The following is a 16317-nucleotide window of genomic DNA, read 5'->3' on the forward strand; positions in this document are numbered from 1 at the left end:
TACTGGCCCAATGCGTAAACAAAAACTAAATCTTAATATAAAGGGTAAATATAAGGCGCGTTTGCAAAAAAAAAAAAATATAGAAAAATGAAAAAAATTACGTGCACTCCATTCTCTAAATTATAAAAGTAACGAATTTAAAATTCGATAACCATGTGATATCACTCGTTACTTATCATATTCGCAATATGCAAAAAAAAAATATGTGTATTGTTATATTGCTAAAAAAATTGTAAATGTAGCAATGTCTATTATTGATAAGTATTTATTTTTAATAGACTTTTATGATTTATTAGTGATAGACTTCTATCATTAATAAACTTTGAAAATTTTGTTGTATGTAACTTTGAATATTTGATCTGGATTTTATTAAAGTACATAACTAAGCCTAAAATCTATTTAATTTAACTTAAGGTGCAAAAAAGACGAAAGCTTGAGAGATTGAAGATCCCAAAATTTGAAGATTGAAGCTCCAAAAGGTTTGAAAATTAAAACCCTTCAACTTTAGAGATATTAAGAATATATCTTTATCTTGAAGTTTAAGGATCAGACAACTTTCAAACGGTCTATTTAAGACGATTAACAAGCTAGATGTTGATCTTAACCAATCAATAAGCTAATTAACAAGCTAGAAGTCGATCCAAAGTGATAAGAAAACGAGATATATACCAATCTAAAAATATCAACAAACTAAAAGTTGTTCTACTCAATCAATAAACTCGAGATAAATCCAAGTTAATCAATAAGTTCGAGTTAGATCCTAGCAAACCAACAAGCTAGTGGCTAATCTTACTCAGTCAACAAGCCAACAAGACTAATGTCAATCAACCAATTGATCATCCAATTTTAATCCCTCGAAGAAGATCAACAAGTTTAAGAATTAAAATTTGACGTGTTTATTGGAAAGAATTGAAGGATAAAAAATATAGGTCGTAAACTTATACTACAAATCAATAAAATCAAATTCATTTTCACAAAATAATTTTTTCCCGTCAAAATTCTCGCACAAACTATTTTGATAAATTATAAAGCATATGCATGGCAAAAAAACGAGGATTTCAAAGAAAATGAGATCAAATCCACATGTATGTTAAATTCCATGGAGACTAAATACATTATATAAATTATAGGTTAAGATTTTTTTTTGGTATTTAAACTTTTAAATACGTCTGTTTTGGTCCCAAACTTTTGAAAAAAAATTACTTTGATATATGACATTAAAATTTCATCAACTATTTAATTGAACGATTACGTGGATTTTATATTTGGATGATTCCGTTAACTTCTCTAGTTCTCCGATAAAACATCAATTTATTTCATTACTTTGTTAAACAGTTAACAAAATGTTAAAGATAAAAACCAAAATATGCTATTTTCAAAATTTTAAGGACTAATTAAAACGGACATTTTAAAAAGTGTACAGAACCCAATATGTCATTAGAATTTCGTTAACTTATTCAGTTTTCCAATAAAACATTGGTTTACCTCACCATTTCCTTAGAGAGTAAATTACATTTTACAAATATCATTTTTTTTTTCTTTTCTAAATATATCAACATTTAACTAAAGGGATTTGTGTTTGTTTGTCCAAGTTTTCTAAATCAAACTTCTCTATATTTATCAATAACCTTTTCAACCTAAAATTATTATTAACCTTCTTCATTTTAGTAAAAATGAAACTTCTCCCAAAATAAATAAATAAAAGTCATATTAATTTTGGCTATTGAATGACGAGAAGAGCTGCCGGTGAGGGAATCTAAATTAATTAAAGTAAAATTCTGTAATTAAAAACGAAAATTACTTAAATCTCAAAGTTTTAATTGGACCGACAGGCACCTAAGTTGAATTAAGAAGTTTCCTATATTTCTTCATTAATTATAAGAATATTTATTGTTGTTATTATTTTATTTTTAGAATAACTTTAAGAATGTATACTTGGGATTTTCAAATTTCCCCCCCAAAGATATATTTCCATCTCAAGTACTTTACTATAAATAATATTCAATAAAACATCACTGCAAATCAAAAGCCAAAATGTTGCTCCTAAATTAGTTCATATATTGAATTTGCATTGTGTGTCACGTGATACCCATAACCATTATTCAACTTCCAACTCTTTGAGACCAAACACAAAAGCTTCAAATATTAATTGCTTTTTAATGGTTTTACAAAAGAAATGATGAAAAACAGGACTAACAGTTCTATGCAAAAACATATTCAAACTTAACCTATTATCTTGATTGTTCTCTTCTTTGAATCTACCATTTTATTTTTGAATCTGTAGTAGATTATTACATGAAATTAGTTGATTACATAGTGTTAATCTTTTTTTATGAGAAAATAATGCATGTTTAGTGTACATTCTAATTACTTTTTTTTTTTTTCTAGTTGAGAATTTTGTTCGAAATTTATCATAGCTAGAACAAGGGACTAACTTCTTCTCTTTTTATCTTCCTCTTCTATTGTTCAATCTCACTCGATTTGTGGCCGGTCATTATGCTTTTTCGCTATTCAAACATCAAATATATCGTTCTTGTTTCTAATCTTCTAACATAATCGTCTAACTACACTACACATATTGATTATCCTGAAAATAAAATTAGGGTTTGCCAACAAAACACTATAAATCCATCTCTAATTGTCAATAGAGAAAACAGTTAAGAAAAACAACAATTAGCTAAATAACATACAATAATATACTATATATATACAAAATGGTTAAACATACATACAAACAATAGATTATATACCATCAATAGGAACATAACTTATCTTAACACATAATTAAACAATATCCTCTCAACCAAAAGAATTATAAATTTAAATATCTCATTCCACATGTTGTTGAACTAAAAAATATACATTAACTCACATTAATTGATGAATGAATGTAACAATAACAAGTATATCATCATTGTTTTTTCTTCTTTTTTTTGTTTTGTTACGATATTATCATTGTGTATGTTTTAACTACGTATGTAAAAAGAGTCTCTATAACTATGACTACGTAGACTTATTAAACAATATAGAAAAAACCATTACACGTTATAGACATAGAAAACGAACATAACCCTAAGAAACAAGGAAAGTTAATTCAAATAGATCATAGGTTCCTTTGTAAGTAATCACTAGTCGACCCATCAATTAGGAGTACTTCAAAGTAAAAAAGATCCCTAGATAGAATAATTTAAAAAGTAAAGAAATGAAAAAATGGTCACTAAAGGAAAAAGGATACCCTAGATTGGATCCGTTTAATTAGTGGACATTGCTAGACCTAATGACTCTACCGACGAGGGAAAGGTTGAATAGTTCTAATTTATCCCATAAAGTTTCAAATAAAAACATCAAAGTAATTACAAGCTTTTTATTGGTAAATGTAAGGAGAAAAAAAAACTAAGAATAGAATAAAGAGAGAATTAATTAATACGAGAAGGGAAGGAGTGTGCATTAATTAGTCTAGCCAAACCTCATGTAGGCATGTGATTTAGTATTGATCTTCCTCCCACCACCCCGTTTCCCAATTATTATTATATAAAATTACATTTCTAAAAATTAAAATAAAACCATATATATGCTTCATGATTTTTTCATTTCGTAAAATCACTTTTAACTCGTGAAATTTTACAATGGAATATTATTGCAAAATACATAAATCAGATGACCAAGTTGCAAGTTGCAAGTCTAAGAAAGTTTCTAACAAATAGGGAGAAAATGTCAATTAGGTTAGGATCCAATTGGACTCTCTCATCCCAAAAGATTAATGCCAAGGTCAATTAGGCAGGGACATTATGCCAACTTATCTAATCAGTTTCATCATCCAAGAATGAGGTCAAGCCCAAGAGGTTAATTTGGATCCTCCCTCTATATTTTGGAACATAACACAAGTGACTCAAATCTAGCCTTAAGTATCCAGTTTCTAAATAAAGAAAAGAAGTACAAATTCAAAAGAATTAAGAACCACATTCTATCTTAGAGCATGACACCCTTGCAAAAGCTAAGTTTTAATGCTTCTAAAAACTACTTACATTCACTCTATACAAGATGCTAACTAGCATCGAAGTGTTTACACAACAAGCACAACACCAGAGCGTTATCTTTTTTTTTTTTTTGACCGGTAACATATAATTATTAATTGGATTTATTGTAGGTGTCCAATCTACTAAGACACCAACTAATTGAATCAAATATTTTTAAATAAGAGAGTGAAAATTAAATGAACGCTTAACTAAAAAGGGAATCAATTAGAACAAATCATCTGCAATTTAGGCATACTATGTGCATTTAATAACAATTGATATGTTTATTTTAGGTGAGAATTATGAAATATATAAATAAAATCTAAAAATACAAAACTTAGATATTTTATTTTTGAAAAATTTTCAAAAGAAAAAGAAAAAGGATTAAGACTTTAGAAAGTTAGAAAGTTAGAACCCCCATCATGATCTTTTCCCACCTTTCACGTTTTCGCCACGTGACTTTCTAAATCCCACCATTTACCACTGACACCTGTCTTAAACAATTCCCAACCCCCATGTGACAGCGACTTGTCACTTCCACGGCGGCGCGTGTCTTTCATTCCACTCCCCTCGCGCGTTTAATTACACCTCCTATCTTCACACTATATCAACCTTCTTTCTTCTTCTCTACTCTGTTCACTCTGTTTCCGTGAGTGTGCGTGTCTTTCTCACTCCTCTTCTTCTTCTCCTTCTCTCTCTAGTTCATGATGTAGCAGAGAAGCAATGGGGAAACGAACAACGAAAAGTTCGAGATCCCAAACCTTACCTTCATCTCCCTCGCATTCTTTCTCTTCTTCTTCTTCTTCCTCCGATTTCGAATTCACCATCTCCGTTTCACCTCGTCAAGCTTCCACCGCTCTTTGTCCTGCCGATGAGCTTTTCTACAAAGGTCAGTTACTTCCTCTCCATCTCTCTCCTCGTCTCTCCATGGTTAGAACGCTCATTCTCGCCTCCTCTAGCACGTCGTCTTCTTCCGACACCAATAGCACCACCGCATCGCGAGATTCCACCGGAAGTTCCACTGAATCTCACTCATCCTTCAGTAGCGACATCGTGCTACTCGGTGATTGCGATTCCTCTAGACCTAGCTCTGTTACTGAAGACGATGAGTTCAGAGCGCGATTCGGTATCAATAATACGAAAAATCACAAGAAGAATCACTCCAATCCTAACTTGCAAAGTCCGATGAAGAAGAGTAAATACTTCTCACTCTCGAGATTTTCTTCTGTGTTCAGAAAAGAATCGACGACGAAGAATAATAATTCAGAATCTGAAACAGTATCTGGATCGCACGTTAAGAAAATCAGTTCCTCAGCGAAGGAAGTTTTCAGGAAGTATTTGAATAAAGTGAAGCCGTTGTACGGGAAAATTTCACAAAAACACCACCACCAACAACAACATGAATGGAAAACGAAGAGTGATAGATCTGGTAAGGAGGATAAATTATCAGATATGGAGTTTTCAAGCAATAACTCCGGGAAAGAAAGTGGATCGAGAGCTCTATCGCATTCATTTTCCGGTAATTTAAGATATCCGAGAAGAAGAAACGTTGCGTCGAGTTGTCCTTCATCGATTAGGTCATCGCCAAGCCATTCCGGCATTCTATCGTCTCGAACCGGATTATCGAGCATGTATCCAGCTAATAGAGTGGGAACGACGATGAACCACAGCAACAACACGTCGTCAATGGAGGAATTGCAGAGTGCGATTCAAGGTGCAATTGCTCACTGCAAAAGCTCCATGGTGGAAAGCAAGAGGAGGACGACAACAACAACGACAAGGACGACGATGAGTAATGAGATTTGATTAATGAAATAATAATAATTAATTAACTCTTTTAATTTTGGGTTATAACCCAATTAAATGTTAATTATTAATTAGAAAGCTGTTTGTGTTACGTTTTGTACTGTAGTGTCAATCACATCTGTGCTTGCTTCTAGGAGGAACTCCTCGTTTGAAATTCTTGTAATTTTCTCTCTTTTCCCTTTTGGAATTTTTATTTTTATTGCATGGCATTGGCATGTTCCTGTGTTTTTATTTGACATTAGAATCTAATCAACTTATTGTGACTGTGTAGCCTTGGAAACTGTAATCAACTTTTAAGTTTTTTCTTCATTTATCTGAACGTTTTGTGTTGTTTCTTCAATTATTTTATTCGTGTACGTGGCCGAATTTGTTTGGTTACGTGACAATCTAAAATTCACCCGTTGTCACGTTAGCATTATCTCGCAAGCAACGCGCTCTCTTACTCTTTCAATTCCCATTCAAACACAAAATTAATAAAAAGACAAGGCCTTTTTCCATTCAATTTCCACTCAAACCATGTAGATGTAGAGAAGACAAGGGCATTACATTGTGAAAAAATAAAACTGGAAAATGAAAGAAGAAAAATAGTAGTTTTTATTTAAAAATTGTTTGCATGGGATTTTGAAAATGGGGAAATGGATATGAGGATATGAGGATATGAGGAGAGAAGGAAAGGACATGAATACAATTAATGAAAGATTCACTGATGAGTTGGATATTATTATTATTATTATTATTAAAAAGGAGTCGGCCTTTTTCTCCTCGGAATATGTTAAAGCCTGGGGCTGTTATAATCATTTTATTTTGGAAGACACTGTTCTAAATTATTTATACCTCCATTCAATTCTTCTTTACATTAGCAAACTCTCTCTTATAAATAATCTCAAATAATAGTTTTTTAATTTTTTTAATTCATTTCTTAATTCGAATGTACATCCCACAAGTCAAGAATTTTTTACTACTTTTTTTCTTTCTTTCTTCACTACAATAATATATTATAAGAAATTAAAATAAAACTAAAATCTATTCTCCTAAATAACAATATAAAATAAAATTTCTCTCTCCAAATCTCTCACCTTCTCATATTTTACATATATTTATATTAGAATATTTCGATACTAACTGATAGTTCTATACACCTTTTAAGTGTTATATCAACACCCTTTTTCGTTTTCATTAGTGTTCAAAATAAAGCAAGCTTTTGAGAACCCCTCAAACGAAAAACAACTCGCACTCGTAAATGCCATGTTTAGTAACACAGATTGTTTCAACATCATCTAATACAATTTGCTTTCTTGACATACACCAAAATACAATACCTATATATTATTATTGTCGCATTTCAAACTTTTAGTACATAGTGTATTTATACTATAGAGATTGAAATAAAAGATAACTGAAACCATACAAATATGTAAACACACGTGTGTGCACACATACTTATTTGGAGGGTTAAATAATCGCAAGATGAACCGTAAGAGTAATGTCAATGAAAAATTATTAACAATGAAGAATATATTTAAGAAAAAACATTTATTTTGATGAAAAAAATATAGCCAACCAATTCAACTATATGCATAAGCATAGCATAGTCATTTAAAAAAACTATTTGCCTTTATTGAAAAATTTCCACTTTTTCATATTAGTAGCCAATTCAACTCTCTTATATATTTTATTTAATGTAATATTTATTTATCTCAACTTCAAGACAGAAAATAAAAAAGTTGTCTCATTTATTGGATGCATGTGTGAATGAATATGAAATGATGTAATTGATGTAAGGTGAAATGAATTGGTCTTGTAGTTATTGTTTAATTATATTACTTATATATATATATTGAGAGAATTATTAATTTGGTAAATAAAAATATAAATAAAAATATTTAAAAAAACCGTTCATAACACCTATTTTACAAAATTAGTAATATCAAACTACTATTAATCATACAATTATCGATTTTTAAATTTGTTACATATATAATTTATGAAATGTAGTTATATATATAGTATGAAAACGTTATAAAATGTTGGAAAAGAAAAAGGTAGCTAAGCTATCACTATATATATAGGTTGAAATAATGCATTGTATGGAGTTAGTATTCGTCTACTACACGGCAACAACAACATTGAAATCACTTATCAATTAAGTGTTTTTTTGGCCAAACACTCCTCTTAATTTCATTCTCGCAATTACTAATTCAATAATTAATGATAAGATGTTATCACAACAGATTTTGATTTCGACATTTGGATCTTCTTTCTTTATTTTTATTTATAATGTTGTCCTCTCAATTAAATATAACCTCTATTATTTTAAAAACACCAACTCCTTTTTTTATTATTATTTTTTTATAAGTTTATTTATTGAATCATTTCATTTACACATTCATAAAATAAATATTTGGTTCTATCCATTTAAATTGGTTAGATGGGTCCCTAAATTTGTATACATAACGTGATTTCTTTTACTTTAAATTTTGCAACGTGTAGTAAAAAATTAGGGTAAACATTTAATGAGATTTTAAAACTTTAGATCATAAAATAACAAAAAAAAAAAATTGATATCTAATTTAAGATTTTTTTTTTCTAGATTAAAGACTAATTGTTTAATTTTAAACTAAAGTTGAGGGACTAAATTGTTAGAAGATTAGAAGTACTTAGACTAAATCATTACAAACCAATATTGAGGGCTAAACTCTTACTTTCACAAAAGTTTATAAACCAAAATTGTTTTTATAACCATTTAGAATATTAGATTTTTGTTTAGATATATCAACTTTTTTTGTTCGTGAGAACTACAATTTATTGTTGGAGAATTTGACCCTCTAGATTTATATAGGAAGGAATGTCATAGTTAATTACCGCTAACTATGTTTGTTTTTGGTGTAGATATATGAATTAACACCTTAATTGAAATTAAGTTTAAGAGACCTTGTAGCATAAAATTATTTAAACTAAACTTTTTATTATTGGTGAATTGTTTTACTCAATACAATAAAGTTTATAGATATGTTTAAATTGATATTTTATTTTTACGTGTAGAATTTCATGTTTAAAGCTAAAAGTTATATGTTCCATCCTCTATTATCATCATTGTAAAACAATAATAATAACAATAATATGAAATCAATTGATTCCAGTGGGTAGGAAGAAAGAGAAAAATGAATGGTTTAGTAATGAAGTTGAGTGGGTAAAAAATGAAAACAAAACTTTATTATTGTACGAGGAAATAGTTCTTGTTTTTCTCTGCTCTCTTAATTATTATAAGATATGATTGTAAATATTTCTAACCTCTAATTCTTTGATTTGACTTTTGAATATATATTTGTATAATGAAATTAATTTTATAAAAAAGTATTGTTCCCTATTTATTTCTTATAACACTAATTAATTAATAATAAGTATATCCATTTTTTATCGCCATATCTATAAGTTGGAGGTTCGTTACAAAATTACTCATAAATATATTAGTTGGATTAGAGTAAATATTAAACGATTGTATTTTTCTAAAAAAGTTATAAAAATATTTGTTTTATTTAATATTTTAATAATTGCTAATATTCAATTCAAACTAACCTTTCATACTTATAATAGAACAAACTTCCAAAATATTTATAACAAATTTAAAAAACTTACAAGTTCATATTATAAAATTCTTTACATAAATGTTTCGTGGTTAGTTGACATACGTAATATATTTAAAGAATTTGGCTATTCCTATATGATTGTTACAATTGACTATTATTTCTATATGATTGTTTGTATTTGATCTTAAGCGATTTTTTTATAGCTAAATCTAAATTTGTAAATTGTCGTCTAGATTGGATGGAAATCTCAACTCTCAACTATTTTTTAGAAGAAATGATATGAAATATATCATAAAGTAATAATAATAAAAGAAAGTTGAAAAGACTGATGGAAGAGAAAGAAAAAGAAAAAGAGAGATAATGTTTTTGAGAAAAAAAAAGGGAAACAAATTAGGATGGGACCATTCTTCATTCTCTATCATTTTAGAATATTAACCAATCTTTTTCTTTCTTTCTTTTCTTTTTTCAATTGTTTTAAAAAATTTAATCTTTTTATTTTTCTATTTTTATAATCAAAACAACCCTCCTCAAATTCCATACATTTATTTCCATAAAATCAAGAATTCAATGTTTTGATGGACATTGCTATTTAAAACTTTAAAGATAATAGAAACAGTGTATAAGAAGATACAAACATCTAAGGTTTATATAGTTTAGAAGTGATACCTCTCTTTAACACATTCAAATTAGGTAACATAAAACAAGAACAAAAATAATTTTTTTGTTAAAAAGAAAAGTAATATTTGAATTTGAAATGAAAATGGACGAAGTTAAAAAGATAAGAAAGAAAGAAAAGGTTGGTGGGACATTTTGGAGTATTTGTAAAATGGTGTTATGTGGGTGTGGACTATATATCATCATCAATGTCATCTTCAACACTCCGCTGCTCTCTCATTATCATATTCATATAAAAGCCCTAAAACATGGGCAAATTTATTTTTGGTACCAATTCAATCCCCTTTCATTATTTACTCTATTATTTTAAGGTTTTTGTTTTTATTTATTTTATTGTTTTTTTTTTTTAACTGACCGACCACTAGCCGCACAAATCATAGAGTATACCCAACTAATTGGTAATTAATCAACCTCTCAATAGGCGTCATGTTCATTCTCAATAGACGAAGAAAATTGAGGAACAAAATATCAACATCAGTTTCCGTGGAGAGGGGGTGACAAGTTGATAGTGTGTGGTGTTGTGTATTATGAGAGAATGATATTAATTTTCATCGATATTTTCATGTTTTGATGAGTTTGATAACGATGTGAAGAGTGAATGAATGATATATATAACTAGGAAAGATAAAATTGAACAATGGAAAAAAGAGATTAGAATGAAGTTGGGTATTTGTATATATAATTTGAGGATGGATTCATTTGGTTGGATTTCTTTCTTAAAAATTAAGTGATGGATTAGGAAAGATAAAAAGAATCAAACTAAAAAAAAGATATGATTACATCTTTTAAATGTGTTTGATAATTTATAAGTTAACCTTTTCTTCTTTAATCCAGTTTTATGTTACACTTTTTTAATTCGTATATTTTTCTATTTTAGTTTGATTTTTTTTATAGAATTTTAAAATGTTCATTTGGTTCTTATACTTTCAACTTTGATTCATTTTAGTTATTGAACTTTGAAATACTAACAATTTTGGTCTCTTAAAAGTGATACAAAAATGATAATGAAAGAATCAAAATCATCGCTTTTCAAAATAACAAGAACCAAAATGAATTAAAATTAAGAACTAAAACGAAACACAATCAAAAGTGTATTACGACGAAAATAGTATTTAATTTTTTTTTGTTATTATCCTCTTTAAGTTTTGATGCATTTTATATCTTTTTATAGCACGTTAGTGAATCATCATTTAATCAATAAAATCATTTTCGTTGTTTTTTAAATCATCTATATAAAACATTTATTCATTAAAACACAATTTTAACAGTACAAAATTATACATTTCAAAGTGATTTTAAACGGGACACAAAGAATCTTAGCCAAATTCAAAATAAATTTTTTCAAAAGTACCCTTGTCCTTGGTATCAAATAGCTAGGTTGGACTTTGGATTTGTGAGAAATGATTATATTTTTGGGAGTATGTGTTCCTCTTCACTTTTGTAATTAAATATGACCATTCATATGTGCCTACATGTTCTTCCCTTCCCATGCTTCTCAAATAGGATTTCTCCATTCAACCCAACATCAAATTTTTTGACAAAAATTAATAATTACCTTGTTTGTATATGGTTTGTCGAACATAATTTTTAATATAAAGATTTCATGTGTTTTAGCTACTTACTATCTCTCTTTTGATATTCTTTTCCATTCTATGCTATACCCTTTTCTTGCATGCAAATGGACAAACATATGTTATTTCTATATATTAACTATTATTTTTCATTTACCTATTTTACTCATTCAACAATTTCCGTGCCTTTGCCATTTACGTATACATCATATTAAATTTTGACAGAATATGTTTGACATTTTCGTGAATTTAACATTAATATCTATAAAAGATGATTCGTCCCTAAATATTTTATTGCACAATGTGAAAATAAAATAAATAATGCACACCCTAACCTATCTAAAACAACAAATAACATACCCTTCGTCATCGACATTTTATCAAATATAATTAAATATTCTCATAAAATTGAGATTTCAAAATTTTCATCGACATCAATAATCTAAACCTTATCTAAATCCGAAACATTTAAATAATTTCTTGAAATCAACTTGCTATATATGTATCATTGAAATATACAATCAATTATGTTAGGTAAGTGTTAAAATGAAATACCTAATAGTTATTAGTAACATCTTAGAGTATCAAGGACGACTTTGGTCCTTTAACCTAAAAATTTCTTAAAATTAAACAAAGATTAGTCTAAGTACCAAATTAATTATTATTAAAGTAGAAATTGTAAAGTATAGTGTAAGTAACATGTGGTGGTGTCGTGGTGTAGTTGGTTATCACGTCAGTCTAACACACTGAAGGTCTCCGGTTCGAGTCCGGGCGACGCCAATTTATTCTTTTAATTTTGTGTGTTGATGATGGTTTATAATTTTAGCATTTTATTTTGTAAAGTTTTTATTGGGCCATTTGTCGAAGGAGATGGCCCACTAAGAAACAAACAAAGTCCAGTAAGGCCCACAAAATCAAGTTTCTGTTTCCGTCGATATTACAAATCTCCAAACAATAAACATTGCCCGAAACAGTTGACTTTGACCAACTGCCATTAATTAGTACTCCAAATCCGAAAACACTATTTGTGAAATTATATATACATCTCATCTTCAGCTCCAATTTCGAAGCCAATAAATAAATTACTTTTCAAAATTTATATTCACCCATTTGAAAAAGAAACAAAATAATAATAATAATTACTAAAAACTAATGTCAGTTTTCTAAAACTTTTAGTAATTTTAATATAGATGTTATTGTACAAATTATTTTAAATAAAATAGTGTAATAACAAATAGAAACAAAAAAAAAAAATATATGGATCAACTCATTTGCTAGATCTACATGCTCATTAATTGTATAAAGGTACATACATATAGGAAACTATATACGTATGTTATTATTATTATTTTTTTAATAATATTTGTTAATAATTTTATAGAGTTTCAATGTTATAAATTATTTATTAAATTGGTAAAATAAATTATGAGGTAATAATTTGAACAAGTAGTTTTTGCAATATGATGGATAGGGATTAAAATGTTGGGAATTAGGCTAATAACGACAAATTTTAAAGAGGGAAGAAAGGTTGAAATTTCTTTATTATTTTTAAATCAGAGAACAATGCAGCATTATAATGATGATCAAACTTTAATCCAATATAATTAAGGACATTTAATTAATAATAATAAGATGAATTAAATAAATTCTGACAAAGAAAAGCTGTAAGATGAGTGTCTCCTCTCAATAATGGAGCAAAAGAGAAGGAAGAGGAAATAAAAAGAGAGCTAAGCTTGGAACATTGTGCTGTGGTTCATAGAGATAATCAAAACAAAAGAAAAGAACTCTAATTTTTTAATTAGTTTAATAATAGAATAACCCAAAATTAAGCATTATATTTATTAGCTGTCTGGATTTTAATCAAAGCTTACAAATCTTAACTGAAGCTTATAATATTAATTCATCCCACCTCTACTTTTTGCATAAACTTTTTTATGTGAAGATGACAAGAAAGCCCTTGGGGTTTGGGGTGGAAAATGACATGAAAAGTATGGGTAAAGAAGGGTAATTGAAGTAAATTGAATAATAATAATAATGTGGAAGTTTATTATAATCACATGGCTTGAAAAATTAAAATTACATTTCATGTGATGTGACCACATGGATGCTTCAGACTCCTTCCATTTACATGTTGAATGTTGAGTCAAACCAAAATTATAAGATATTTTATTTTAGTATTAGTGGTTGTTTCAATAATCAATCATAGTACTTAATTATAGCTCTTCAACCTTTTCCTCCTCTTTTTCCTCCATGTTTTATAGCTTTTACCAATATATTTATAATATATATAAAGCTTTCGGAGCGTTACAAAAGCCAAAAAAAGCTCACTAAAATGTTATTCTTATAGTAAAGTCTATATATAATATTTTATAATGTCAAATTTTATTTAGGATATTCATTTGTTTCTTTAAACCAATAACCTACCTTTATCTTTTACAAATATAGCTAAGTTGACAATTTTGAGAATCTTAAAATTAATTTTGTTCACATTTTTTCATCATTCACATTTTAGTTTGGGGGTTCAAGTCTTCAACTCGCTTGCGGTTAAGTTGGTCACTGTGTTTAATGTTCCAAGTATGAAAATGTCGTGTACAACTATTTATAACCTAACAATAAATACTGTTTCAGGACCTTTACTCTAACAATTATTGTTTTTTCACTTATTTTCTCTAGTTATTTTGTTACCATGTTTATTATTTTCTATCCAAACTAAAATAGTATGCACCTCAAACACAAACTATTATAGTCCATATACTATAATAACCAACTCAACATCTTACATGTCTTTGTAAGATTAAAGGAGCTGGACATAATTGCCTCTATAACTAACTAGCTAATGGTTAGAAGGTAAGAAGTTTGTTTAATAAACTTAAAGTATATAAAAGGGTGAAAGCTAAAGATTTGATATCCTTTAACTTGAAGCATTAGAATGGATTGTCACTAGTTAGGAGAAGGAGAAGGGACAAAGGATAATCTGTAATAATGTTAGAACGTGGGATTGAGTGTTTATTCTAATAAAAGAGAATCAAGTGGAAGATAAGAGAGAGATTTATAGAAGTGTTAGCCATGCAAAAGAATAGTAATTTTATATATATTTGCTAAAGAGGACCTTTTTGTCAGGTAGCTCCCTAGAGCCCTAGGTGTCCATGTGCTGTTTTGCTTTCATATCATAGAACTCCAACTCTCTTTTAACCTACACACCTTGCTTGTTTCGGCTTCACCAGACCACACTTGCTTTTTTATTAATCTCCCTCTACTTCCCCTTCAAACATCTACTTTTTATTTTCCCTTCAAAACATCTATATAAATCCCACATTTCCAAACTCAAGCTCATTTACCCAACTTTCCCACCCCTGACACAATCATTTTCTTTCCCTATTTCCCGGAATCCAAACACCCACCACCACCAAGAGAAGAGAGATAGAGAGATAGAGAGATAGAGAGAGAGAGAGAGAGAGAGAATGGTTTCAATAGGCAGTGGTGGTGGTAGTAGTGTTCAAGCATCGCCGCCACCATCATCACCACTACCAGCCACTGAACCAAATTCAAGTCCTAGGATATCTTTCTCTTCTGAGTTTCTTGATGAAAGCAACTTCATTTCCATCACTCCAAATTCCCAGATAGAGAGAGATCAAGAGATTTGTGAGAGACAGAAGAAGGATAGATCAGAGAAGCTGGCATGGAGTGCTGATTTTGAGTTTCTTTCTAATAAAGTTAGTAGCCACTCCATGATTACAGCTGATGAGCTTTTCTTTGAAGGGAAGCTTCTTCCTTTTTGGCAAATGCAACAAGCAGAGCGGCTTAACAAAATCAGTCTGAAATCTCCTAAAGATGTGGATGAAGAAGATTTGGTGGAGATAGAGGTAAACAAGGAAGCAGAGAACAAAGTGAATTGGTTTCTCGACGACGACCCGTCTCCAAGACCACCAAAATGCACTGTTCTCTGGAAAGAACTATTGAGGTTGAAGAAGCAGCGTGCTTCATCTGCACTATCGCCATCTTCTTCTTCGTCCTCGTCGTCTTCCTCTTCCAGGTCCATGGCTGATGCAGCCACAACAGAGGAAGGAAAGGAAGGGACAACAGGAAACAAAGAGAAGAACGTAAAGAGGATAAAGAAGTTGGAAAGGACAAGATCAGCCAGTATAAGAATAAGGCCTATGATTAATGTGCCAATCTGCACACAGGTGAAGAGCAGTGTTTTGCCACCCTTGTTCCCACTTAAGAAAGGAAGATTTGATAGATGAGAAGATGAAATTAGACGCTACAGTCAGCAGCTCAAGATCTCATCAACTCTAGTCCAACGTGTTAATCTCCCACTTTCCCCTTTCCCCCTCTCTATTGTCATTTCTTGACAAATTTTTTAAACTTTCTGTCTGTGTATGGATTAATGTTGATTATGGCGGTGGATCTAATAATCTACGATTGTAAATGCTGACCTCTAGTTTTTTGTTTGTTGGTATTCCTTCATTAATCAAATTACGCTTTTTTGGTTCCACATACCTTTTTGGTGTACACTTTATCTTTGTCCTCCGGAATAGCAAAATTTGGTAGTGAACAGTTCGACGTCACATGCTGGATGCAGCAGCCTCGGATCAGTGGGTCACCCACATTTCAGTACAACACAATAGCAGTTTTCAGAATGAAACCTGGGTCCGAAATTAT

General features: G+C 29.6%; 2 protein-coding genes and 1 non-coding gene across 3 annotated transcripts; all 3 read left to right on the forward strand.

Moving 5' to 3' along the window:
* The first annotated feature begins 4638 nt into the window (after window positions 1–4638).
* LOC101216721 (probable membrane-associated kinase regulator 1) lies at window positions 4639–6135 on the forward strand. The gene has a single exon (XM_004140105.3). It carries the CDS (start codon window positions 4740–4742, stop codon window positions 5820–5822), a length of 1083 nt encoding a protein of 360 aa, XP_004140153.1. The 5' UTR covers window positions 4639–4739; the 3' UTR covers window positions 5823–6135.
* A 6226-nt stretch (window positions 6136–12361) lies between these two features.
* TRNAV-AAC lies at window positions 12362–12435 on the forward strand. Its single transcript has one exon. It is a non-coding gene; the product is annotated as a tRNA-Val (tRNA).
* A 2355-nt stretch (window positions 12436–14790) lies between these two features.
* On the forward strand, window positions 14791–16154 carry LOC101216953. The gene has a single exon (XM_004140106.3). The coding sequence runs from the start codon at window positions 15117–15119 to the stop codon at window positions 15897–15899; it is 783 nt and encodes a 260-aa protein (XP_004140154.1). The 5' UTR covers window positions 14791–15116; the 3' UTR covers window positions 15900–16154.
* The last annotated feature ends 163 nt before the right edge of the window (window positions 16155–16317 follow it).

The sequence above is a fragment of the Cucumis sativus genome, chromosome 6 (assembly GCF_000004075.3).
Source record: "Cucumis sativus cultivar 9930 chromosome 6, Cucumber_9930_V3, whole genome shotgun sequence".
Taxonomy (NCBI): domain Eukaryota; kingdom Viridiplantae; phylum Streptophyta; class Magnoliopsida; order Cucurbitales; family Cucurbitaceae; genus Cucumis; species Cucumis sativus.

Bases quoted from the DNA above. Each gene is read 5' to 3' on its own strand.
- LOC101216953 (XM_004140106.3), top strand. From the start codon at position 15,117: ATGGTTTCAATAGGCAGTGGTGGTGGTAGTAGTGTTCAAGCATCGCCG.
- LOC101216721 (XM_004140105.3), top strand. From the start codon at position 4,740: ATGGGGAAACGAACAACGAAAAGTTCGAGATCCCAAACCTTACCTTCA.